The sequence below is a fragment of the Empidonax traillii genome, unplaced genomic scaffold (assembly GCF_003031625.1).
Source record: "Empidonax traillii isolate 1590-97213 ecotype Southwest subspecies unplaced genomic scaffold, ASM303162v1 scaffold338:size1951571, whole genome shotgun sequence".
Taxonomy (NCBI): Eukaryota; Metazoa; Chordata; class Aves; order Passeriformes; family Tyrannidae; genus Empidonax; species Empidonax traillii.
In genome coordinates this window covers 635818-660742 of record NW_020955531.1, presented here as the reverse complement: position 1 = coordinate 660742, position 24925 = coordinate 635818, and the positions used below count along the sequence as shown (strand labels likewise).

The window sequence follows — 24925 nt, the reverse complement described above, 5'->3', positions numbered from 1 at the left end:
AAACAATAAATAGTCCATAGCTATGCAACTAGTTACAATGCTGGTGTTCAAGAGAAAATACTTACAGAAAATGCCAAATCATTCTAAATGCCATTGCAAGCCAGGATAAACAGCATTTGCTATGCAGTTATATAGGCAATAGTTGGAATTGCACAAGTAACCAAGGTTTTATTATTAACGTGCATTTTTTTTCTCATTTCTTTAGACTCACAGTATTTGCAGTGAACCCCTCTGTAAATAATTGCATTCTGTGTTTTTTGAACTGAAAGTACAATCCCAAGGGTGAGCTTGAGCATTTACTGAGGGCTTCAGTATGGCCCCTTTGCCCCACTTGCCCCCACGCCTTGGAGGCAGGGGACAGTCCCCTGACCTGAGTGGGAGTGAGCAGAAGACTTTGAAGGCAGGAACAGCACAGGGCACCAACCACACAAGAAAGCCCCAGACAGACCAAGCTCTCTCTTCCAAGTGCTGGCTCGCGCGGAGGCCACACAGAACTACAGTTTGGGCTTCACCTCACAAGAGAGGAGCCTCTGGGAACCAAAGATGACTTTTTCATGCCTGCAGCACTGATTTTGGAGCTGTTCTGTGACAAACCTGAGGGAGTCAGATCCTAGTTATCCCCTCATAACTCATTAGGGAATATTTACCTCCTTTGATTACTCTCATGAGAAAGTGGGTCTTGGTTACTGGCTCCTTCAAGCAGAGCCTTCAGGACCAGATGCTCCATCCTGAAAGTCTCTCCCAGGGCACACCATCTCTTACTGCTTTTTCAGCACACCTGGCTGACAAACATCCCCATAAACAACAAATCCTCAGTACAGTCTAACTGATACCTAAGGCCAGAACAGCAGAATTAGGCTTTGAAACTTGTTTATTTTTCTTTTAATTACAGTATTTACTATACCAATGAATCTGAAACAGAACACCACATACTCTACTTGTTTATAAATAACAGTACCTAAACCTTGTACCAGCTGCCTTTGCTTTCTGCAGATTATGGCAGACATACCCTCTGGTCTGTACCACAGGAGTAAAGTATTTTACTGTTTCTGGAAACTGTTTGGATTTTTTGCCCAAATTCTTTTCCTTTCTTTTTCCAAAGCCCTCACTCTAGTCCCCAGATGCAAACTTCCTCTGCTTTGAAACTTTCCCCCTGGAGACTGCACTAGATGCAATTATTTCCTGAAATATTTAATCTGGCAGTGTTAACTTTGGCCAGTCGAAGTAAATATGAGTGAGTGAAGACGAAATAGTAAAAATTTAACTCTGATCCCCAAAGCCAAATGCCCACTGCCATTCCAGCAGGCAGGAGACGCAGACACAGAAGCCTGTGATGACAAAGACACATCACACGTTGGACAACCAGCCCCCAGCCAGAGATGACCGGCTTCCTATCAGACCTGGTAAGTCTTCTGTGGGGAATTTGCATCTGGGGCCTTTTTGTGTGCTACTGCTGTTTCAAAGAACACCAAGTCAATATGTCAGTAAAAACAATGAGACTCCTACTTGCTAAAAGCGTCTTCGAAGTGGCCCTGCCCACCATTTTTAGGTATTACAGATGTTTGCACTTCATATGCTCTGTCATCCATCTTTGCCAATATGTTATCGTTTCTTAAATGTTTCCAGTTACTTGAAAATATTTGCTTACCTTCAAACATAATTTGCTTTGCTTATCTGCTGAAAAAAAGAGCTTAGTGAAATATATCACTAATTATTTAGTGCAAGAAGTGGAAGACAGAGGTTTTGAAAGGCAGGGAACAGGACTGGATGTAGGCAGCTGTGACACCTTGACAAGGATGTTTTTGGGAGCTGTATTTCCTTCAGCTGGATGTAGGGAAATCGCAGGAGGATGTATTCCCCACACCGGGGCAAGCAGAGAGAACATTCCTATCTGCAAATCCCTTGAACAAATGAGATGCTGCTGGAGAATGAAAGACACGTTGCAAGAAGAGCCTGATGTGGCTACAAGTCTAAGAAGATTTTGTTCTGTGCCTGCAGGTACAGTACCAGGGGCTCTTTCGAATGATTGCTGTCCTGGGGATCGGTGGAACATTCCAAATTGGCTTTCAGATTTCTTCCCTCACCTACATGTCTCAGGTAGGCGAAGATGCACATGGCACACTGGTTAATGAGGGCGCTGAGTCTACACTGCTGCTTGGGGATGTTCCCCTCTGGCAGTCAGAAAGGGCTTAATCACAGTATTCTCCTCTCATTTCCTAATTGCTGCGTTACGCTATCATGAAAAGCAGAACATGTCAAAGTGTTGAAAACAGAAAAAAAGAGAGATCTGCAAGTTGTTATTTATAGAACTGTTCCTCAGAAGATGTACACTGATGAGGGTGACATCTGTCTCCCCTAAAAACCTTCAGCTCATTCACCTGCATCAGTGGCTTCAGTTGATATTTTTATAGTTACCCATCCTCACAGACAAACAGTAAGTCAGCTGAGCCAGGCTCTAGGAGAGTGTCTGCTTTTCTTCACTGATCATGTGCAAAACTTCCATGAAAGATACTGAGGTCTAGGTGGAAGGCACCATTATTTTGTAATGATCACCTTATGGGAGAAGTGTTATTTTCTGGCTTTAGGGTGCTAAATTCTGAGTGAAAATGTACTTAGGAACTGCACTGAGGATGGGCTGTGTAACCTGGTATTCTTGGCAGGTATGTGAGGGAAAACCCATAACTCATTTGCAGAACTTTGCAGGGGTGTTTACACTATTCTTTAGTATCAGTCCATGCCTCAGTTCCTCCGATTTCAAGGATAAAAACCCCAAAGATTGAACTCCCTTTAATGAAAAAACATACATAGCATACTCTATTACACTATGTCTGTTAGCTTAAATACACACTCCTAAAGTCTGTATGAAATAGTAACTTCAGCTGAAGCAGCAAAATTATGTTGTAAGCATAATAAAATGCATGCATTGCTGTCACAGGTATTGTTAATGAAAATTCTTTTTCTGTTTCAGCATGTAAAGGCTTTCATTAATGAGACTTGGCTGGAGAGATATGGCTACCCCATCCAACAGGACAACCTCCTGTTCCTGTGGTCTATCACCGTGTCCATCTTTGGCATAGGAGGTCTCTTGGGTTCTTCAGGAAGCAGATACCTCACTGTCAAATATGGCAAGTATGTATGTTCAAAGATAATTTATCAAGTGAATCTTAGCTCAAGGAAATTACGGTTGAGGTTTTAAATGTGAGACAGAGTTTTAGGCTTACTCATGGCTGTAACACAGCCAGGTTAGCTGTGGGGTCAGCTGGTTGTCGTGATTCCTGCCCTTGTCCTGTGGCATGGACTAATCAGCTGTGCTGCCAGCCTGTCACACCAGGCACAGATTGGGTTAGTCTCAGCAAAGAGGAAAGGCAGCCTGGCTGAAGGCAGAATGGCTTCTTGAAAGTGCTACTCAAAATAGAGAAGCACTGAGGTCCTTCTGGGTGCTACAACAACGTGTTCCACAGAGGATATTCAAGTGCCGAAAAGTTTTAAGACTTTCCTCTGCTACACGACCCAGAAGTGTTCCCAAACTCCCAGGTCTAACCACGTGCCGAAGTACACCATGAGTCCAGAGTATCCACTGCCAACAGCATGGAAAGGCTAACTTTATCCTGGACCACATATGTGTCATTTCACAAAACTAGCAAGACAATTCCAACCAAGAATTCCCACGTGTCAGGAGCTTAAGGGCCGTTTGCCTTCTGATTTACAAAAAATCTTTTCACTTCCTTGCAGAAAGAAATGTCTCTTGTGCAACAACCTGCTCATGATAGTGGCAGCATCTATCATGGGCTTCAGTAAAACAGCCCAGTCCTTTGAGATGATTCTAATTGGGCGCTTCATGTGTGGAATAAGTGCAGGTGAGTGATTTCTCCCACGGGCCAGCAGGTTCTTGCAAGATTTTACATCTTTATTCAAAGTAAATAATAACCCTCCACTAAGGAAATAAAATATTATAGTCAGTGACCTTTTGTCAGAAGATTTTCTACAAGACCCAGCAATAAAGAGCAAAATTATCACTAATTTCTCCTGTATCAAATGAAATTCAGCTTTGCCAAGTGTATAAATATTCAGAGCTGTCAGGAGTGTTTTGATACGATATGAAAAAAGGTTTTTCCTAAAGGAAAAATATGTATAATACTATCTTAATTTTGGTTGGCAGTACTGAAAATTATATGGTTTAAAGCTAGTATTTTGATAAAGGGGAGTCTTCCAAGCCATAAGTTCTTTGGCTTAGTACAAAGATCCAGTAATAATCAAGCAAAAGCACTCCTAGCAAGCAGACCACCTCCTGTGCTGGCATCAGAATTCCTTGTATTTTTCCCCTGCACAAAACTTGCTTTTCCATTGTTTGGATATCCACAGAGATGCCTATTTTAACTTATTAAAGAGTTAACTTAGAAGTTAATGCTTATTTTTCAAATACCTAGATTTTGTACATTGCTTCTCTGACATACAGTTGTGTAAAATAACTGCAGTTGTACTTTAATAACTACTCACTCACAGAGGTCCTGCTCTGGGCTAGAACGTGCATTGTGCCTCATGCAAAGACCTCATTTTTCCTAAAGAGACTGCAATTAAAAGAGATTGTTTTCCCATCACAGAAAACCAAGAGAAGAACACGTTGCTTTCAAAACAGACAAAGGAGCTGTGACCACCATATCAGGAAAAAGCTCTTGTTCCCAGATTAATATGCAGCATGTCTGAGTTATTAAGTACTTCACATACAGCTGGGAACATCAACTCTGCCTGAGATCATAAAAATTATTGCTGACAACAGGAAAGAAATACTTTTGCCTCACTCTAAATCATGTACAAATCAACACTATAGGAATGTATGTGTTAATCTGTCATGGATCTACCATTCAGCTCTTCAATAACATTATGTCAGAAAAGGTTGAGATTATGTGGATTAACTACAAGCATTTTAAATATTACTACAAGGTGTTTAGTTATTCAGCACTTGCATACTCTGTGTCCTTTAAAATATGCTAAGGCTCACAGGAGATTTAGTGATGAAGCTACACTCACACTTTAAAGGGAAAACTGTACAATTGTTAAGATCAGGAAACTGCACTACTCAAAGAAGCTCAAATGGTTTGGTAGAAAGAGCTAGAAAATCTAGTAATGAAAAATCTCATATGTGGGTTGAGGTATGAGAAACAACTCGGTGCTTGAGGCAGCTATATTCTGTAATGTTGAATTATTTACATCCAGTTTTGTTTCCAATGGTTATGAATATCTTCTTACTTCTTTCCCATAATTCTCTCCTTACCTCAAGGCCTTTGTGTTCCTCTACATCATCAGTATGTTGGAGAAATTCCCCCTAAGAAGCTACGCGGATTTGCAAACTCTACTTCCTCTTTCTTTTGGTCATTGGGAAAAGCCGTAGGGCAAATTTCAGGACAAAGGTATAATGTGATTGATTACCCACACAATCCATTTCTGGATCCCTTTTGCTCGTTCCTCTGCTTTTCCATCCATTCCTTTCTCTCCTCAAAACCAATGCAATGAACTCTTATTCCATACATGTTTTATCCCTGCCAGGGAGCTGCTGGGCAGCCAGTCCCTGTGGCCCATGCTGATGGCTTCCTGTGGAATTCCAGCACTGGTCCAGCTGGTCACTCTTCCCTTCTTCCCTGAGTCCCCACCATATCTCCTCATGCACAAAGGAGACCAGGAAGGCTGCAGAAAAGGTAACTGAGGGCTCCAGGTTCCTGTTCCTCTTGATTTACAATTGGCTTATGATTCTTGCTTTCCCCATATGGAAAAAAACAATCAGGACAAAGTTTCTCCCTGTGCATTTCCAACATGGCTCTGTGAATACCTATATTTTTGTTGTAGTCTCCATATAGAACACAAAACTATTTCTCTCTCCAGTTCTGCATTACAAAACCTTTCCCATTCAGCTGACATCACCTGCACTGTCAGTCCTATGATTACCAATAAATGATAAATGAAAATGGTTGTTTGCACTGCAGAGCTCTGCAGGGCACCCCTCAGCTCTGGTTGTTGGCTGTGTACCCTGCTCACACCCCAAGAGAAGGAGGAAGGGACAAAAGTGGCCCCATGGGCAGGGAGGGATTCACTGTGCACCCCTCTAAGGCCCCTCTGTCACAACAGATCCCTCTGTGCAGGAGGGGACCAGGGCTCTGGAAGACCCTGTAGGACATCTCTGCCTCAGCACAGCCCCAGCCCGCACACACAGGGCTGCCAGACACTTCAATCACCTACTCAACAAACTTCTTAGGGAACAAACAGAGACGAATTAACATGGTAGGTCTCGCTCTCCTTCTCCTCCACAGCCATAAGGCAGCTTTGGGGTGAAGGCCATCACCAAGCAGAGATTGATGACATCATGAAAGAGAAGGCAACAATGAAAAACACCAAGATCTTGAGTGTCCTGGAACTAGTGAAAGAACCAGCTTTCCGTTGGCAGCTGTACATGATAGTTATTCTGACCGCCACAATTCAGCTATGTGGCATCAATGCAGTTGAGTGTATTTCTCCCTTAAATTCTCAAAATACTTATTGACAATCTTAAGGGAGACATCATGGTTCACAGGAGCTCCCTCCATTTTCCTAGGCTTCTCAGGCCACACCTTGCTGTCTGCCAGCCCTTCTACAGGGCAGCATCAGCCTGCAAAGCTTGGCTGGGCTCTCCGTGTGACATCCCTCTGCCCAGCTCTGGTCCCTGCTGGAGCTGCCTCCCTCTGCAGTCAGGCTCATTGAACAGCCACCTCTGGGAGCTGCTACCAGGCTCCAGAACCCACTTCTACAAACGAGCCCATCCTCTACTGGCAAAATCTGCAGTGTAGTTTTTATGTGACTGCTGGGCTGCAGCTGCAGCTGTTTGCCCCTGGCTCTTGGCACCTGGAGATGTTGGGATGGCACTCTGCTCACTCTGCCCTCAAAGTTAACAACAAACACGCTCACTGTTCTGCAGCTCCTGCACTTCTCCTGCTCTTCCTCACAGCAGTGCTTTTCTGGGATCCTCTTGAAGCCACAGCTTTGCAGTTGTCTGCATAACCCTTCTACCTCTAACATCACGCTGCAGCAACATCTGTAAAGGAAATACACAGTTGAGTCCAACACAGCTTAAGCTGGAATCTTTATCATCTCAGCATGTCTCCAAACACTCACAAAGATATTTGAAAATACGTTTGTTTTGCCCCATCATGACTCTGTAACCCATGCTCTTCTTTCTTGAGAACACCCTTCAATAATATTTCTGGGTGGGCTCTGAAGACACCATATACCTGGCTGCTTCTGAAATCACCTAAATCAGAATTCTGCAAACCTAATTACATTGTAGCAGCTGGAGGTCCGATTATCCCAGCGTTCTATCTTTTATGAAATAATTAATGAATTAATTAAACGTTACAATACTTTTGCCTGCTGATAAAGTGAACAGTACCGAAGAGAGGGAAGAATTCTAGATCAATCCAAAGCTGAGCTGCATGCTCCCTGATTAACAGCTCTTCTCTAGGGCAGTAGCACACAGGTACAGGTAAGAAATCAATTCTTTTCTTCTCTTACTGTTTTATGGGTTTTTTTTTCCAGATTTATTTTTATACTTCTGAAGTCCTCCAGGCAGCTGGCTTTGATGAAAGGATGGTCTCCTATATGACGCTCTCTATTGGACTCTCTGAACTCGTAGCTGCTGTAGTCTGTGTAAGTCACATTACCAGGGGAGTGGGTCACAACGTGCTCTCTGGCCCTGATACCAGTGTGATTTCTGCCCTTCAGAGCTCCATCATCGAGCGACTGGGCAGGAAAACGCTCCTAAGAGGAGGATATTGGATCATGGGTTCCCTGCTTGCTTGTATCACTGTGACTCTCTCCCTGCAGGTAAGGAAGTCCTTCTCACAGCAGATTTCTCTGCCTGTTCTATTTCTAACTTCTGCTCATGGGCAGGACCACGCTAATGAGAAAGGAAAGTGAGGCTTAGATCAAGCTTGTCTATACACAGGATTAAACTCCCTCTGAGCCAGTACTCTCTTGTACTCCTGTCTTCCTTTCAATGTGATCCCATGACCTTAGCAAGGAGCACATAAAACACTGGCACACTGGCACTGGCTGCTCGTTTCATCGGATTCCAAGCACCAAACACTGGTCAGCACAGATCAAAAGACAGTCCAAGGAAAACGAACCTTTCTATTCTAACAAGTGACAACAGAACCCCAGACTTCTTGCATCAGTTAATCTGAAATCTAACTTTGCTGCAGAAGGTGCTGGGAAGGCACTATCTGTTCACAGACAGACCAGTTCACCTCTGTAACAGTGACATGTCTGTGTCATTGCTGTGGCTTCTTCAGAAGCAAATCACCTGGGTTACCAGTGCTCATCCGGAGCTACTCTACAGACACACTGTAAAATTAGCCTTGAAGCAAGGTGGCAGCAGACTTCCATTTTTGTTTTATTCATGAAGTGTCTCAAACACAGCAGAGAGAAATCTTTTTTCCTAAAGCATCGAGTCTCATTTCTTCTTGACTAAGATCAAGGAAAGCTCCTTTTCAGTACCAGTTATTGAATCTATTTCTTTATAAAAGCGAAGAAAAATATGATTTGGCCTTCCCATATCTCTAAGGATTGGAGGAAGCACAATTAGGTCAAGCAGAAAGGAGGACAGGATGCAATAGTACTAGTTGGACTTCCTCTAACAGAAACCTTCCAAGCAAACCTGCTTCCCTGCTCACCTAACAAACACCTCACTGCTCCATCACCAGGAAAAGCACTCACATCTCTCTGTCAGTTCCCACACACTGAATATTTCCTTCTTGAGGTGACAGTCTTGGAAAAGGAACATTTCTCTCCTACAGTTATTAACAGTTTTCACCCAGAAGTTTGTTATTTTTTTCCCCCAGGACTGGTATTTCTGGATGCCATACTGCAGCCTTTGCCTCATTATCCTGTTTGTAGTTGTTTTTGCAGTTGGGCCAGGTAAGTACTCAGTCAAAGGAAATAAAGAGATCAGGTCATGTGAGCTTATTAATATGGATAGGAAAATACTGCATTATACTGCATAAGTAAATTCATTTGACATAATCTTGTACTTATTTAAATATAGTGGGGCCAATCATTGGCCATAAACTTCAATGCCATCAGGTTTGGGTTTTGCTATCAAGAGGAAAGGAACACACTGGAAAAATACAGCAAAAATTGAGCAAAAACAGATGGGTAAAAGATTTCAAAAAAAAAATACTAGGGAAAAAAAAGGAAAAACGAAAGCAAGAGTTCTTTTAAATTCAGTGTTGTATAATGTTACATCTTATCCCACATAGACAGCAGTGCAGAAGACCTACTTTGGACTAATTCTTTTCCTAGCAATTATCGCCTGCTACTTTTTTAATTTTATATTTTAAAGGCTATTTAGTTTTAAAATATTTGCCTTCCCATATGTCAGAGTTGAATTATTTTCCTAACTCAAAACTGTGACTTCAAAACATAACCAAAATACCCAGGAAGTGAATCTGAGAAGATCACTCATTGGTGATCCAGCAGAATCATGCTGGGAATTCTCATGAGCAATAATAATTGTCATTCCATCCTGACACAACTTCTTTCAGGAGAAAATTTCAGGCTTTCTCAAGTGCAAACTACTTAATTCTTGGATTTCCCCAAAAATCTATTTGAATATTTTACCACTTTAATAAACTGATGTCTCTCTAGTGGCTTATAAGATGCCACCAACATTTCCATTTGTAAAAAAGAGCTACACACTCCAGTGTTCTGAATGCCAGTCCATGACAGCAGCATCTATTTGCTGACTGTGTAACAGTAACACTCTATCCAAATCTTGACACCAAACACGTCCACAAGTAATAATTCTGATTCCTCTTTCCCTTCAGGTGGTGCCACCATTTCCACCAGGGTTGAAATCTTCAAGCTGTCCTGCAGACCACCTGCCTTTGTGATCAGCTCCGTTCTCAACTGGCTGGGCATGTTTGTGATCGGGACAACCTTCCCATTCATCGTGGTGAGTGGCGCTGCCAGGGAGGCTCCCAAGGGCACCAAGCTCCAGTGGGCCATTTGCCCAAGATACTGAAATATTTGTCAAAGGTCAAAATGAAAAGATTTCCTTATCAAAATCAAAGTACTTTGGGACCCAAATACAAAAACTGTGCCAAGAAAGTGACTAAAGGAAAGATGTGCTCATCTTGCTCACTTTCTCCCTTTGCTCTTTCCCCGCAGGAAGGACTCAAGCACTTCTGCTTCCTCATCTCTATGGGGGTAGTTTTCACTTCAGGGATCATTGTCCACCTGTTCCTTCCAGAAACAAAAGGGAAGTCAATCATAGAAATCACAGAAGAATTCAATAAGCTAAACTTTAAAAATAAGCATGTTCCAACAGCTCCAAATCACGTCACAGAGGATTACACCTTCTGCACCAGACTTTGAGTGGACATAGGGGGGAATCAGGCTTTCTTAAAAAGAAAGGGAAAAAAAGACATTTGTCATTTTCTGACTAGCAAGTCAATCCAAATGGACTGTCAGCTTTCCTATCGGTCATTTACAAGGTTCCCATTTTGCCAAACCAGCTCCTTTCTCAAACACTCCACTCTGGGCAGCTCTGAAAAGGGATGAGGGCTGATACTACAGTGTAGACTCATGTGAATCATGAGCATTTTGGCTTAATTTGCTGATGTGCAAATCTTAACAGAGCAACTAATACACACTGAAACTACATGTAGAATTTATAAACACTCTGCTGACCACAGAGAAAGGAAAGACCTGTAATTCCCTCTCTCTCTATGATTTCTGAATATGTTTTTACAGCCCTGAAATGGGAACAGTGAAGTTCTTGGCTTGCTGTCTCTGGCTAGGGTTCAATCCATAACAGATTAAAGAAAAAATTTAGTGGAATAGGAGATAAATTCTTTGTTTCTCTAGACTGAACTGAATAACCAAACCTTGCCAGGTTCCCATGCACAGTGCCACATTGCCCTTGTGTAGTATCTAGTTTGACAGACTTCAACCATTCAGCAGCAGGAGAACTAAAGGATTGATGGGTGGAATCCAGGCACCATAAACCCAAGCACCTACGGTCATTTTAGATACTCTATGCTATCCTGTCCACTGCTTTTGTCATCTCCAGTCCGTAGCTCCTCTTCCAGGAGCAGAGTTCCCACACATCCCTCGTGGGCTGTGAATCCCACAGCAACTGAGCTGCTACTTTCCTTGTGTAACTTTTGGCCACCTGGACCAAATTTAGCCCAGAAGAACCAACTCAGCATGGAACTGATTTCCCCAGAAAACCTTTTTTGAAATATGCAGATTCATGGGATTTTTATTTTCCTTTGAAAATGTCTAATATTCTGCATATTTCTGTCTCTGAATGAGAGGCTCACACAGTCCTAGTAGCAAAGCAATACTACAAGGTAGAACATGAACAAAACTAAGGCTTACAGTGGAGCAGGCACACTGTATAATCTGAAGTTCAAACTCTAGACTTGCACAGTAAAATAACTGGGTTTACCTCTGCTCCTGCTTTGATTGTCATATTTCCTTCAACTCAAATAGGGTTATTCAATATGAGAATTCAATTTTTCACCTTAACTGCTGCTTATTTTTAATTGCAAATGTTAAACATAATAAAAATGGCAGATTGCCTTGTAATAAAACCTCTGGCCTCTACTAATATTTTTTTCTCCACACCGTGATCTCCTTTAGGAACAGCTGGCTAGCAAAAGATGTTGGCATGCATGCTATTCCATGACTGGGGTTTTTCATTATTCCTGTCTTTGTTATTGAGGGACACTTAAGACTACTGACTAAAATATAACTACATAACTATATCTATATATCTACAAAACATGAAGTGTCCTTAGAGTCAGAAAACTCAGTGATTTTGTAGTGTTCCATATACACATAATATGATTAAAAACTCCCAGTCTTTTGGAGACAGCTACCAATACAGGAGGGAAATCTCAGCTTTTTGCAAAGCAGATTCTCTTTTTCCAATCAGTCACTCCGGAAACATCCTTCATTCCATTCCAGCAATCCCTGAAGTCTTTGGAAACGAGAGCAGAGTGGCACTGTGGTGAGCCACTTCTCTGATCCCAGTTATTCATTAGGTGTTATTGGGAAAGCCTTCCCCATAAGATCCTCAGCAGGAAGCGAGTGGGTGCCCTGTGGAACATTAATGTGACAACGAAGCGGAACAGCTCTTTGGAGCACAGGTCAACCTTTGCCTGTGCTCAGCAGAGCATGAGCTGTATTGTGGGGACACTCTGGTCAAGGGATGAAACAGCAAAAAGATCTGGTTCAAATATACATGCGAGGTGACAGGGACAAAGAGGATAGTCATCCAGAAGTTTCAGGAACATGCACTACATTTTCTTCCAGACACACCTGCTGATGGGTAAGATATGTCTCAAATACCAACTGAGGAACATATAAACACTTAAAAACTGGATCAGTGAACTGCTGTCAGCTGGACACAAAAAATAGGGATCTGGTCTTGCTGGCCTGGGTTAAAGAAGGCTTAGCACAGCTTTGCATTTATGTGTCTGTGAAATTGCAAGATCAATGACTAAATGACTAAATGACCTGACGATGTGATATTTACTGTCCTGAGCGCAAATGTCACTAAAAGATATCTATAAGATACCTGCTAATTACTTTGTTAGCACTAATAAACAGACTGCACATCTACTAAAGGGGGCCTCAGTGTAAGCAATAACAGCACAGAAGCGGTACATTCACTAATCACCATAAATGCAAAAGACATTACACGTCATGGGAGTCATGAGAGGAAGACTCCTAACCTACTCAAAGTAGGAATCCCAAATTAATGTCCAAGAGCAAAGACTGTAAATTTACAATATGTGTAAATACATACAGAAGAGGGTGAGGTAGAACATAAGAAAATATGTGCAATAGACTGCATTTGAGAAGGAATGCCCCATGACAAAAGCTACATGTTATTGCCTGCTTGTGGCTTCCCCCAATGTCATCTGAGCAAGACAGATACCAGCAGCCAACATGGCATTCCTTCCCTCTGTCAGATGCACACCATGTTGTTTCAACTTTGTATAACTTTACGGAAAAGGAAATTAATTCTTAGCATCAAAGGGACAGTCTTGTTTGTGCTCTAACAAGAGATTATCTGCTGGAGAACCTAAACTGGAAACAAATCCCCCCATGAAGTCTCAGCACACATCAACAGCAAAGTCAAGACCATGATGAGGATGCACAGTAATGGGAGAAAAGGTTGGGTGGTGCCACACGTTACATTTCAGACATTAGCTGGAGAATCTCTAAATATGCTTTGCATGTGATGTATTTTCTAGTAAATATGACTGTTTGCATCCAATAAGCCCTTTATGATTTCTTCTTCCTCTTCTTTACTGAAGTGTAAATGGAAAGTGATAACTAAGTCATTTACCAACTTAATACATACAACCCCCTCTTAACTGTGAAATAAAGGAAGTTAAAGCTTAAGAACTTTCCCTCAGAAAAACAGAGACATCAATCCAGCTGCGGAGGTTACAAAACAGTCCCCAAACAACCTTTTTTTCCTCACAGCCACAGAAATAAGTATACTGACTAATGGAAATGCCAGACAAAAATGTGCAGAATGAATTTTTTTCTCTACTAGCAAAGGAAAACCAGCTACTATTAAATACTGAGCTCGCCAAGCCTGGTGTGCTACTGTAGAATCACAAAGCTTGCACCACATTTGAAAACCATTGTGCAGTTCAGCTCCTTTCAGTAATGATTAAGTTACAATGTACTCCAGTTACTGTCACATGAAGAGGATAGATCTTTCCTACTGTATGTCAAAGTCCTATAGTTCATTGTCCAAGCCCCACCTAAGATTCCCAACAGATAATTTTACCACTACGTTTCTCATTTTATACTGAAAACTGAGCAAAGTTATGATTATGGGAATCCTGTTTACAACTGTTTTCTCAGTTCTCTGTCTCCTCATCACAAGACTGTGCTCATGAAGTGAACAGGTTCCCTGCAAGGGAGACCATCTCGGTTACTTGGACATAACCATTGGTTGAAATATTTAATCCAACAATCCTAAACTTTGTACGACCACTGAAACAGGTACAATTAACTCAAAAGCCTCTGAAGTAAAGTTTAACTTCGATGACATGGGACCAGTTCCCTGACACTGCTGTTGTATAATGTGAGCTCTTGGTTCCTTCGGCAGGTACCTGCCAGTGAGCAACAGGCTCTTCCATCGAGATGGCTGCCTTCTTCTCCAACCTGGTGAGTATCCGGCCACTTCTTCTCAGGGCTATGGCTTAGAAAAGACAAAGCTAACAAAATACTTGAGATTCAGATTCTTTAAAGATTTTAAGTCCCTTTGGTACAGAGATCGTCTTTCCTTTCTGTGTTTAAACATCACCAAGAACAATGGGGCCATGAAGATCGTGCTGCATGGTCTTTTCTATGAAACTAGATGAAACGAAATGAAATTAAATTAAATTAAAAGAAAAACTAACAATAGTTCTGAAATTCCACCACTGACAATGCTACTTTACTTTTGTCTTCTGAATTACTGAAACAATACTAATTATTAACCACTCTGATTACTTCCCAATATAATGAATATTTTAACCTTACTGCAAAAGGCTAAGAAACCATGACATAACATTTAAAATTAATTACTGTCTTCATTTCATCAAGAGACAATCAATATAATCCATTGAGAGTTTCCATAGTCTTACACAGGGAAGAAGTGATATGTATTGGTTGCTCTGTTTCTCTTATTTAAAAAAAAAAAAAAAGAGTGAGAGGGTGAGTTTTTAATTTGTTTGAATGGTCTTGCCAATTAGCAAATCCATTGAATTTGAGAGAAGATTTTTAAGGAAATTTAGAGTCTTCTTTCTGGTCCATAGCTTCCTGGTTCTTGTCATGTGATAACTTGGGAAATCCAGGTGTGGACTAATTAAATAACAAGCTGTTGAAAGATGGACCTAAAGTCTAAGTAGTTACATGTTATGTTTTCTCCTTATTTACAGTTGGAATTATTTAGCTCATCAAAAAGTATATTTCAGTCCCTAGTCCTTGAGCAAGGAAGTTCTAGACAGACAGTATCTCCCCAGCCTGGAAGATGCCAAGCCCTTCAATATGCAAGCACATTATTTCATGGCTAAATAAATAGAAAAAACAAAATATTGAGAAAGGAGAAATTAAATCCCAAATCAAATTCAGGAAGATTTTTATTTTAATGCAATTACAGGGGCTATCCCTGTAATTATAACTATATTTATATTGTGTTGTATTTATATTATATACTTATAGTCCACGCCTTCCTGAAAAAGCTGAATGTCAAAAGGATCTTTCCTTAATTGTGCTTAAAGATATGATGCAGTCAGAAATGAAAGCAGAGAGTATAATAAAATACTGATTTTTAATGCTGTATTTCTGAGACACAGCATTTTGGTTTGGTGTACATCAGTTATTGTTGACTACAGACAAGGAAACTGAGTCCCTCTTCCCTGCACCCAGGACTGATTCCTTTATCCAACCAGCCTGTCAGATATTGCAGGCATAGAGTGCAAGCTGCACTCTTGGGAACATCTTTTTTAACTCCTTTTCCTTCTTGCAAGCAGAGCAATGGATTATCACCCTCACAGTGGTGTGTAGTTTGCTATGGCACTGTGGATGATGAGTGTTTCAGCAGTATATTAGAGAGATTTTGAAAAATGTTTATATTCAAGAGGATTTGAAGCAGACAAAGAGAAAGGGCCAGTGTGGCTTTGGGCCTGCACAGATCCAGACTAATGAGAAGCTGATGGAATGTTTTATGTTTGCTTTGCAGGTTCAGTTCCGGGGACTATATCAGATGATCTTAGTGCTGGGAATTGGTGGTAGTTTCCCATATGGATTCCACATTTCTGTCATCAACTATCCTTCTGTGGTAAGGAGCCATCTCCCTGAGGCTGGTAACACAAATGGAGAGCCTGAGCTCTCTGTTCTCCCATAAATCTCAGATTTACTGAGCATTCACAGTCTCTGCCTTTTCTTTGGCTAACAGTAACATCACATGTGTAGAGAACTTTTTCTTCTTTAAAGAACAGGACAGCATTTTCTGTTTTAAGTAAGTTTTACCACATAGCATACAAGTCCCCATAGGAAAGCAAAAAACGGGCTCTTAGCATGCTTGCCAGGAAGCTTCCTGAGTGATATGAACTTGTAGATTTTTCAGTGTGATCTCAGTGAACTTGTTTTACTAAGAAAGACTCAAACTAAACCTAATATTAGAACCACAGGCTCAATCTGGAGTACAACAGCCAAATAATATAAAGGGATCTTATACCCCTTATCCAGTCAAATCTCATTCTATTTTTCAGCACATCAGGAAGTTTATTAATGAAACATGGATAGAGCGACACGGGTCCCCCCTCCACCCCGAGACAATCATGCTGCTCTGGTCCTTCATCGTGTCTGTTTATGGGATAGGAGGGCTCCTGGGGTGCCTCTTCTGCACCTACGTGACTACAAAATATAGAAAGTAAGTGCTTCTTGTAGCAGGTCCACAGTCACAAAGTGCAGGGAAATACCAAGGGGAACAAATGAAGCTCTTCTTTTTGGTTGAAGCAGTGTAGTTGAAGGCTGCAGTCATCATCACACCACCGGATCAGTGTCTCTGGGAATAGTGGTATAGGGTCACATTCTCTTCAATGTCCCCTATGGCTCTCATAAAGGTCTCCCAGGCTTTACAAACCCCAATAAAAGCGCTCTGTGTCTTGTGCTGTAACACATTATATGACTTACTCAAACATCTGGAAGATATTCTTGAGTGACAAAGAAGAATCAGATATCTATTTAAATACACTCATTTTGGGATACAGACGTCATATTAAATATTAAGATCCAGCCTAATGAAAATATGAACAAAAGAGAAAAAATAAATTGCCTGTAACTACACTGCAAAGATACAACCAGCACCAAAACAAACGTTCAAGAGACATCTCTGTTCTTGGGAATCCATTTTACTGAAAGTCAGTTCCCAAGCTACCTTTCCCACTGGATGGAGGAAGGATTCCTCACCAGTTTGGTCCATTCTCAGTGCCTTGTGTGTAACACCACTGATTTCATTTGCAGAGAAATTGGCAAACATATCCCCTTGGTGTGACCACTTAAAGATCTGCTCCACAACGCACTGACCCAGAGGCCCCTCACATGGGTCTCATCAAACCACCTTAACCTGCCTGCAATTGTGTTCTTTCCTATCAGGTAAGTGCCCCCAAGAAATTTCTTGTGGGACACTGCCTCCTCCCACACACAGAGGGTCTCCCAAGACTGGAAACAAGATCATGCACTTCTCCCATGGGTTATTTAACACATGGAAACCTAATTGCTGAATCCCAGACTAAACACAAGGGTGTCTGTGAATCCTTAGTGTGTGCAAGAGGACTCTTGTCTAACAAGCATCACAGCAAAACATCTGAGTGCAAAAGCCTTTGAAACTTTGATTTGAGCCTGAGACATCAGGGCTGTGAACACAGCAGGCCACAACTCATACAGAGGGACTTTTGAAATGATATATGCCTCTAAAAACTCTTTCTGCCATCTCAGATCACCCCCATTTAACCAAGAGTGTCTTTAACATGAGCCATCCTAGAATGGGACCTGTGGACTCAGACTGTTTCTGGGAGACAACCTGACATTGTAAGAGGAGTTCTAGCCATTTAAAAATCTTAGTGATAAAACAGGCCAGTTCTCTGATGTCTTTCCCCATTTGTACTGTGGAAATGCTGACGAAGGGTTCCAACTGTTTAAATACTGAGCTAAAAATACTGAGTAATCCTAAAATTTTAAAGAATCATTTCAGCCATTCCTCAAAACAGTAGGAATGGCTGTACCATGCTTACTGTCAAAGCAAGAGTAGTCAAAACAGTACAAAAAGTTCACATTTTGCACTAAATTCTTGAGGGCTTTTGGGACTTCTTTGTTTGTTTGTTTGTTTTCTTTAGAAAAAAGTGCCAAATATTCACCAACTTGATCATGCTGGCAGCTGCACTTTTCATGGCCTTCAGTAAAACAGCCAAATCCTTTGAGATGATTCTGGTCGGCCGCCTTCTCTACGGCATTGGCTCAGGTATGTGCTCGTGCCAGCGGGGACTGCGGGAGTCCCTGTTGTTCTGGGGTTGCCTCTACAGCCATTTATGGAGAATGATTTTTAAAACAAATATACTGGGCACTTAATAAAAGTGAAAGCCATCACCCCTTTAGCAAGAAATTGTAATCTAAATATCAGAGCGAATGGAAACAACGTAAGAGAGGATGGAGTCAGAAAGTTAAGCTTTTCTAAATATTTTAACAGTCATTTATCCCCCTCTGTGTTCAAGGTTTTTCTATGAATATACATCCTCAGTATGTAGGAGAGATTTCACCCAAGAAGCTGCGTGGATTTGCCAACTCCACTGTTGCTGTTTTTCTGACCCTGGGAAAACTCACAGGACAGGTTATTGGACTACGGTAAATTCTGCAATCTTTCTGTCGGGTTATGCTAAAAGTACAAATCCTATAACCTTACCCTTCCACCTAGGTAGCGACTGAGAAACACTCCTACCCTCCCTAGGAGGATCCTCACATCCACATCCACCTTAGTTTTAAGGCAGACATTTGATTTGGAATATAGAACGCAGAAAATTAATTACTAATAATCTGATTTCTTCGTATTTCCACACCTTTCCTACTGGGGGACTCCCCCTTCAAAATTTACCATACTTACATAAAAAGTCTTAGTTTTGGTCCTGTGGCAAAAAGTGGTCAAATGAGTCTCATCAGCTCTTTAGACATTATACTGGGTCCCAATGATATTTAGAAAGTTTTTCAAAATACCAAATAATTCCTTTAAAATAAAATTATGAGGAATAAAAATAGCAAAATTTGTGAAATTTGCTACATGTTGAATTCAGGGTTTTGCTCCACTGCACCCTTGAATAGGATCTGAGCAATCTTCATCACTCGGAAAAACTTCCTGAACATTCATTCCACTATTTCAGCATAATTTTGTTTCACATACACTTTCCAGGGAGATTTTAGGAAGCGAAGCTTTGTGGCCATGGTTGTTAGCATCTAGTGGACTTTCAGCATTGGTTCAACTGGTTACCCTCCCATTTTTCCCTGATTCACCATCCTACCTCCTGATACAGAAGGGTAATGAGGAAGCCTGCAGGAAAGGTAGAGTGTCTGCTTTCCTCACCTACTTCACTTCCTTTGCTGTGTCAGGGTGACAGCCCGTGCAGGAGACAAGCAGGGCAGAGCTGTACAGCACAGTGCAGTGCCACGGAGCAGAGGCAGCTTCAAACACAGCAGCTGAGATCCCAATGACAATATGGCTGTACTCACACGGGCTTTACTCAGTCTCATTTAATTGGTTAAGACAAGAAACACAGTTATATATCAGCATGTCCAACATTTCCCACTTCGGTGGGCAACACTTCGCTTCTTTAAAGGAAATGGTTTAGGCAGCTCTTTTTTCAAATGCAATAAAATATACTTAAATGTTGAGTTTCTTTACAATTAGGTCAACTCCACATTAGAAAGCTATACTATACTGACAACCCGTGAGTCAAAATCCTTCCGAGTGCCCACTGCCCCAGCCCCAACCACACGGCAGAAGCAGCACCAGCACCACCATCTCACCAGTGGATGAGCAGACTAAAGGGTTTAATGTAACCACTGCTGATCGAGCTGTACAGGTAGAACAATCCACCTCCCTCTTTCTCTCCAACAGCCATCAGGAAGCTGTGGGGGGAAGGAGACCATCAAGCAGAAATTGATGACATTATGAAGGAGAAGGGTGCAATGGCAAGCACGAAAACCTTGCGTGTCCTCGAAGTGATCAAAGAGCGCTCTCTGCGCTGGCAGCTTTACTTTATGATGACTGTTATGACCACCCTGCAGCTCTGTGGAATCAACGCAGTTGAGTGCCCTCTTTATCCCCAGCACAAGGGACAACATTAGGCAGCTTTACAAACCCCTCTATGTCAGTGTTAGTATACCAGCTTAGAATTGCACCTCAGCTGCAACACCTTTTTCACCGGTGCATTTCCTCTCTGCATTTTTCAGATATACTTCTACTCTTTTGAAGTATTCCACACAGCCAAGTTCGAAGAATACCTGATCCCATACGTGTCCCTGGGAATTGGGTTGTGTGAATGCTTATCCTCTATACTGTGTGTAAGTCTTTTCAGACTTGAGTTTGAAGGGAAAATTTAATGTGGTCAACAACTGTACTTTTCCTTTCTTATGACTGGGCTCGGGGGAGATTTGCATAACCTAAGACACATCTTCCTGCTTCTGCAAAACCACATGCAGGATGAAAGGCAGTTCTTGTCCCAGATTACTTGCATGAGTGTTTGCCCTTAGACTAATTTTTATCCTGTAAAATAATTTTCTGATGTTCTGGATTAGATATGGGTATGTATGTGCACACAATTTGACAAATGACAGCAAGCAAGAAAGGGAACTGTCTGAAAACAGCCCAAGGTTGACTAATAAACACAGCTTAGTTAATTATAAATTAACTTGAAGAAGTTAATCAAATTCATTAGGAATTAAGAGACTCTGAAATTACATTGATTTATGGATATTATTCAGATAAGTCTTCTGCAAAGAATACATGGAAAGGGGAGGAATTATTTAATTTGAGAACTGGGATTTATGACCCATGTTTTCTGCTTTTCAGAGCACCCTCATAGACCGGTTTGGGAGGAAGGTGCTGCTTTGGGGAGGATACACACTGATGTGTTCAGTGCTAGCACTGCTTACCATGACCCTGTCCCTGCAGGTAAGGAGGCAGCAACCTTCTGGCCCCTGACTCAGCTCCAGCCCACTTTTCTGATCTTAACTCACAGGATATGTGCAAAAACCTGAGCCAGCAGCAGAAAATACAGAGCTCTGCTATTCTGTCGTGTGTCTAACCATTTGATATCACTGGTTTCTCACCCTTAGCATCGCTTTTTCTGGATGCATTACTTCAGTGTTATCCTGATCTTCCTATTCGTTGTCTTCTATGGAAGTGGACCATGTGAGTACAAGTACAAGTGGGAGACAGGAAAAGGATACAGACACCTTGGATTTTATTGCTGATCACAGGTTCTAAATAATTTAAAACACAGTATCATCTCCAGAGGGTTTGAGACAGAAATTTCAGAATGATTTTTAAAATACTCAGCTAAAAACAGGAATCTAGGCATTTTGATGTATGTTATAGTAGTCATCTTGCCTACAGGTTACAGTAATCATCTTCATAAACTTAGCAAGTTAAGCTGATGCCTACCAAAATGCTTCAGGTGGAACTGACCCCAGGAGCCAAAAGGGGAGCAGGTTTTATAAATCACTGCACCACCAGTGGCTACCAGTGCAATGTGGAACTGCGCAGACCCACTGGCACTAGAAAAACAATTCCAGTACATATGAGAGAAACCTAAATTAACAGTTGCAGTCCCTGTCTGGAATCAAAGTCTTTCACCCTCATAGCAGTGGCCACCTACCAACAGGCCACTTATTCTGCCTGTCTGTCATCTTCTGCCACTGCCATTGTGAGGAACCGCAGCAGGAGCAAGGAAACAAATATTCCTGGGTTGTGTTTGGCTTTTCTTTTTCAGCTGGAGCCACTATAGCTGTCATGGTTGAAATCTTCAGCCAGTCATACAGACCATCAGCCTTTCTGATTGTTGGCTGTATCAACTGGATGGGACTGTTCATACTTGGGATGATTTTTCCACTGCTTGTTGTAAGTGACTCTAAGTGAATCCCTCCTTCCAGGAGAATCCATTTCTGAATGCTGACAGGGAACAAACTAACAGCAAAAAATTGCAATGGCATGCAAAGCTTAGAGCTCTGTCCAAATACCAACCCTGCAAGCCTGTCAGAGAAGCAGCAACAGGACTCAGGTCGAACATGGCCAGCGGAAACTCCTGGTTTGATACCTGTCCTGGATTGTGTACTGAGCACACTTTTGAATTTTAACTTCAAAGACACAGGCTTGCATTAAAGGGCAGGGAAATAGAAATGAGATTCTTATTTTCCTTACAGTGTCTCTCATTTCTGCTTGCAGGATAACCTTGGACCCTTCTGCTTCCTCATCTTTCTGGCAATTCTTGCTTTATCAGCAATTTTCATCTACCTGTATCTTCCTGAGACCAAGGGAAAGTCAATCATGGAAATAAAAGCAGAGTTCAACAAACTAAACTTCGGGAAAAAAGAAACCTCCTTCACTGAAAATAACTTTCCTAAGGAACAGTTGGCTTGCACGAAGCTCTGAGCGTTCAGAGGAGAAATTTGCATCTCTTAAAAAAGACAGGAAACAATGTTGCAATAGAACTAAAAAGGAAACATTAAAACCAGACTGCAAGATCTTCTGTCTCATTTATTTTTTCTTTTCCCTTTTCCTTTTCTTTCCTTTTTTTTTTTTTTTCTTTTAATATAGCTATGAAACTCATTACGGTAGAGTTCTATTTCTGGATGATATCTAAACATTTTCCTGGGAAATTTCACCACTCAGTTTCAAGATATAAAGCTGGGGGGGTTTTCACATTAAAAACCATTTTATTCCTGCTAGAAGGACATACACACAGGCTCTGCTCAAAGTCCTGGACCCACAGCCTCAGATGGTGCCCCCTGTTCCCGTAGTCCTGTCCAATGCCACTGGTACCTGAGCAGCCTGTTATTGGCCTTTCCTAAAGGAAACCTCACTAGCACTAAGTACCTCATAACCAGGAACCTGCTGGAAAACAGCTCAGAGAAGAGTAGCAGAAATATGAAAGACCAAGTAAAATAATTTAAAGGATAAACCAAGAGAAAGAAGGATAAAGAAGGCTAAATGACCACCAGTCATGAGGCTGGGGAAACACAGAAGTCTGAGATACTTGGCTAGCAGATAGACAGAGGAAAAGCTAGATATGGTGTTTCGAGTTACCTGAGCAGATCTGGACTAAAAACTTAGCACAGCAAATGAGGAAAAAAGGTTCCAGCAGGACAACAGAAACAAATATTGAAAGTGAAATTGTACTGTGCAACAAATCTTCTGGGGATGTAATGGAAAGCTCCATGGAGAACATCCCACTAACTCCAGGCAGGGAGAAGGACCTGCCACACCGACATATTATTGTACACAAAAGAAGCAAAATGGCTGCTATAAAGTAAAGGACAGTCCCAAGAGCATCTGTGGTGTCTAAGGAACTGGTTTCCAACCTGGTACATCAGCTTCTGGGAATTACATCAGATGTTTTCAGAGAAGAAAGAGTTTGTTTTGGAAATGTTTTTCTTGTTATGTAAGCAAGCTGCAAATAACGAGTGATTATTGTACCCAGCAGTAAAAAATAGGCTGTGAATTTCATTGGAAATAGCCTAAGTTTTTCCAGGTGACCACTAACAAGTATATTTGTGACAAGATTCGTGACTAAATGCTTTGGGTCATGCCACCTGCTTTCCACTAACCACTGAAGAAAAAAAATCAGTATTACAAACTACAGCTCCTTTCCTTACAGATGAAGGTGTCATTTGAGTTTGTTTTTAATGTGCTGACTTAGGAAATGTGCTTTGAAAAGGCCCTTTGTATAAACAGATTTTATTTCTGATGTTTTTCAGAGTTTTCATTATTTTCAGAATGCTTTGCATACAGGAGACACAGTCTGCTAACATGGGCTGTAGATGAACACTGACATATAGTGATTCATCTCCTGACTTTTTATTTACTGACTTTTTACAGCAAGGGAGCTACAGTGAAGAAACTGACTTAAAACCAACATATACCACACAATCACAGAATCACAGAATCACAGAATCCCAGAATCCCAGAATCCCAGAATCCCAGAATCCCAGAATCACAGAATCCCAGAATGGCTTGGGTTGGAAGGGACTTTAAAGATCATCCAGTTCCAACTCCTCAGCCACAGGCTGGGATGTCACCCACTACATTGGGTTGCTCAGGGCCCAGTCCTGACCTTGAACAAAATCAACTTAAGCATGTTCTTACAGAGCTTTCACCACTTTAAAAGCACTGGCTTAAATTACACCATTACAGTACAAATGTTCAGTCCAAGCTACGGAAAGCTCTTCCTCTTTTCCACAGTCTGGGGAATCAAGTGAGTAGAAAAGCCCTTACCTCAGAAACTACTGGGCATAAAGACACTCATCGCCTTTAACATGGGGAGATTAACAAACCACTTATTTTACTCCCATCAGCATTTTCAACCTGCTCTTCCCACACATCTCACTGCTAACACCCCCTACCCAGTGCCATATGACCTTTCTAAATCACTTCTCTCATGTAAGGCTCAGCTAGGCAGCAGTGAGAACTGATCCCAGCTCTGCCACATACTCACTCTGGATAAAAGCCTCTCGTGTCAGAATGCCTGTGGATTTCCTATCTCTCGAGAGTTATGACTGCTATGGGACTATTTGCACAACAAAGGAGCAAGTTGAAAACAAGCCTTCTCCAAGCATGTAGAAACCAGTGCTCACCACAGTGGAAAATCAAGACCCTGCTTTTAAGGCATCTTTGTCATGACTTAGTCATGGTTCAGGAAAGGTCTGCACAACATGTGCTACTGGGGTTTTTCTGTTATGGTCTATTCCACAGAAACAGTTCCAGACCTCACAACTGAGTCATCCATCTCATTTTTTTAAAAATAATTGTGACTTGCATAAAGAGGTACATTATAACTCTCTGTAACACTTGCTTTTTCACTGGTTTCAAGGTCAGGCTGTATCCAAATATGAAGTGTCATCTTGGACGCTTTGGTTTCCACAGTGCAAAAGCCAGGTTGCCTCCCAGGGCTGTGTGTGTGAGCAGCCTGCAGATGGCACATGCAGCCTCTCACGAGGCACTCCCACCCCTCCGGGTGCACCTGTGGAAAGTGTCACTGACTATTTAAAGGCTCCCGAGGTGCTCACTGGCACAGTGGGGGGAGCCAGCTCGCAGGTGAGTTAGAAACAAAGCTGT

The 24925-nt window shown here is 41.7% G+C and overlaps 2 protein-coding genes across 3 annotated transcripts; both read left to right on the top strand.

The window, feature by feature from the left end:
* Positions 1 to 1171: 1171 nt before the first annotated feature.
* Positions 1172 to 11484, top strand: LOC114061550 (solute carrier family 2, facilitated glucose transporter member 11-like). Its single transcript, XM_027892128.1, has 12 exons — positions 1172 to 1403; positions 1999 to 2097; positions 2969 to 3129; positions 3733 to 3857; positions 5279 to 5408; positions 5545 to 5693; positions 6303 to 6490; positions 7561 to 7671; positions 7747 to 7848; positions 8865 to 8940; positions 9849 to 9976; positions 10192 to 11484. The coding sequence occupies exons 1-12, from the start codon at positions 1380 to 1382 to the stop codon at positions 10396 to 10398; spliced, it is 1500 nt and encodes a 499-aa protein (XP_027747929.1). The 5' UTR covers positions 1172 to 1379; the 3' UTR covers positions 10399 to 11484.
* Positions 11485 to 13724: 2240 nt separating this feature from the next.
* Positions 13725 to 22335, top strand: LOC114061549 (solute carrier family 2, facilitated glucose transporter member 11-like). 2 transcript variants are annotated; one of them, XM_027892126.1, is made up of 12 exons: positions 13725 to 14223; positions 15782 to 15880; positions 16314 to 16474; positions 17940 to 18064; positions 18315 to 18444; positions 19004 to 19152; positions 19709 to 19896; positions 20044 to 20154; positions 20663 to 20764; positions 20929 to 21004; positions 21585 to 21712; positions 22037 to 22335. In XM_027892126.1, the coding sequence occupies exons 1-12, from the start codon at positions 14200 to 14202 to the stop codon at positions 22241 to 22243; spliced, it is 1500 nt and encodes a 499-aa protein (XP_027747927.1). In that variant the 5' UTR covers positions 13725 to 14199; the 3' UTR covers positions 22244 to 22335. The 2 variants fall into 2 exon arrangements, with proteins under 2 accessions (XP_027747927.1, XP_027747926.1); XM_027892125.1 differs by lacking the exon at positions 13725 to 14223 and having other exon boundaries at positions 15755 to 15880.
* Positions 22336 to 24925: the final 2590 nt, after the last annotated feature.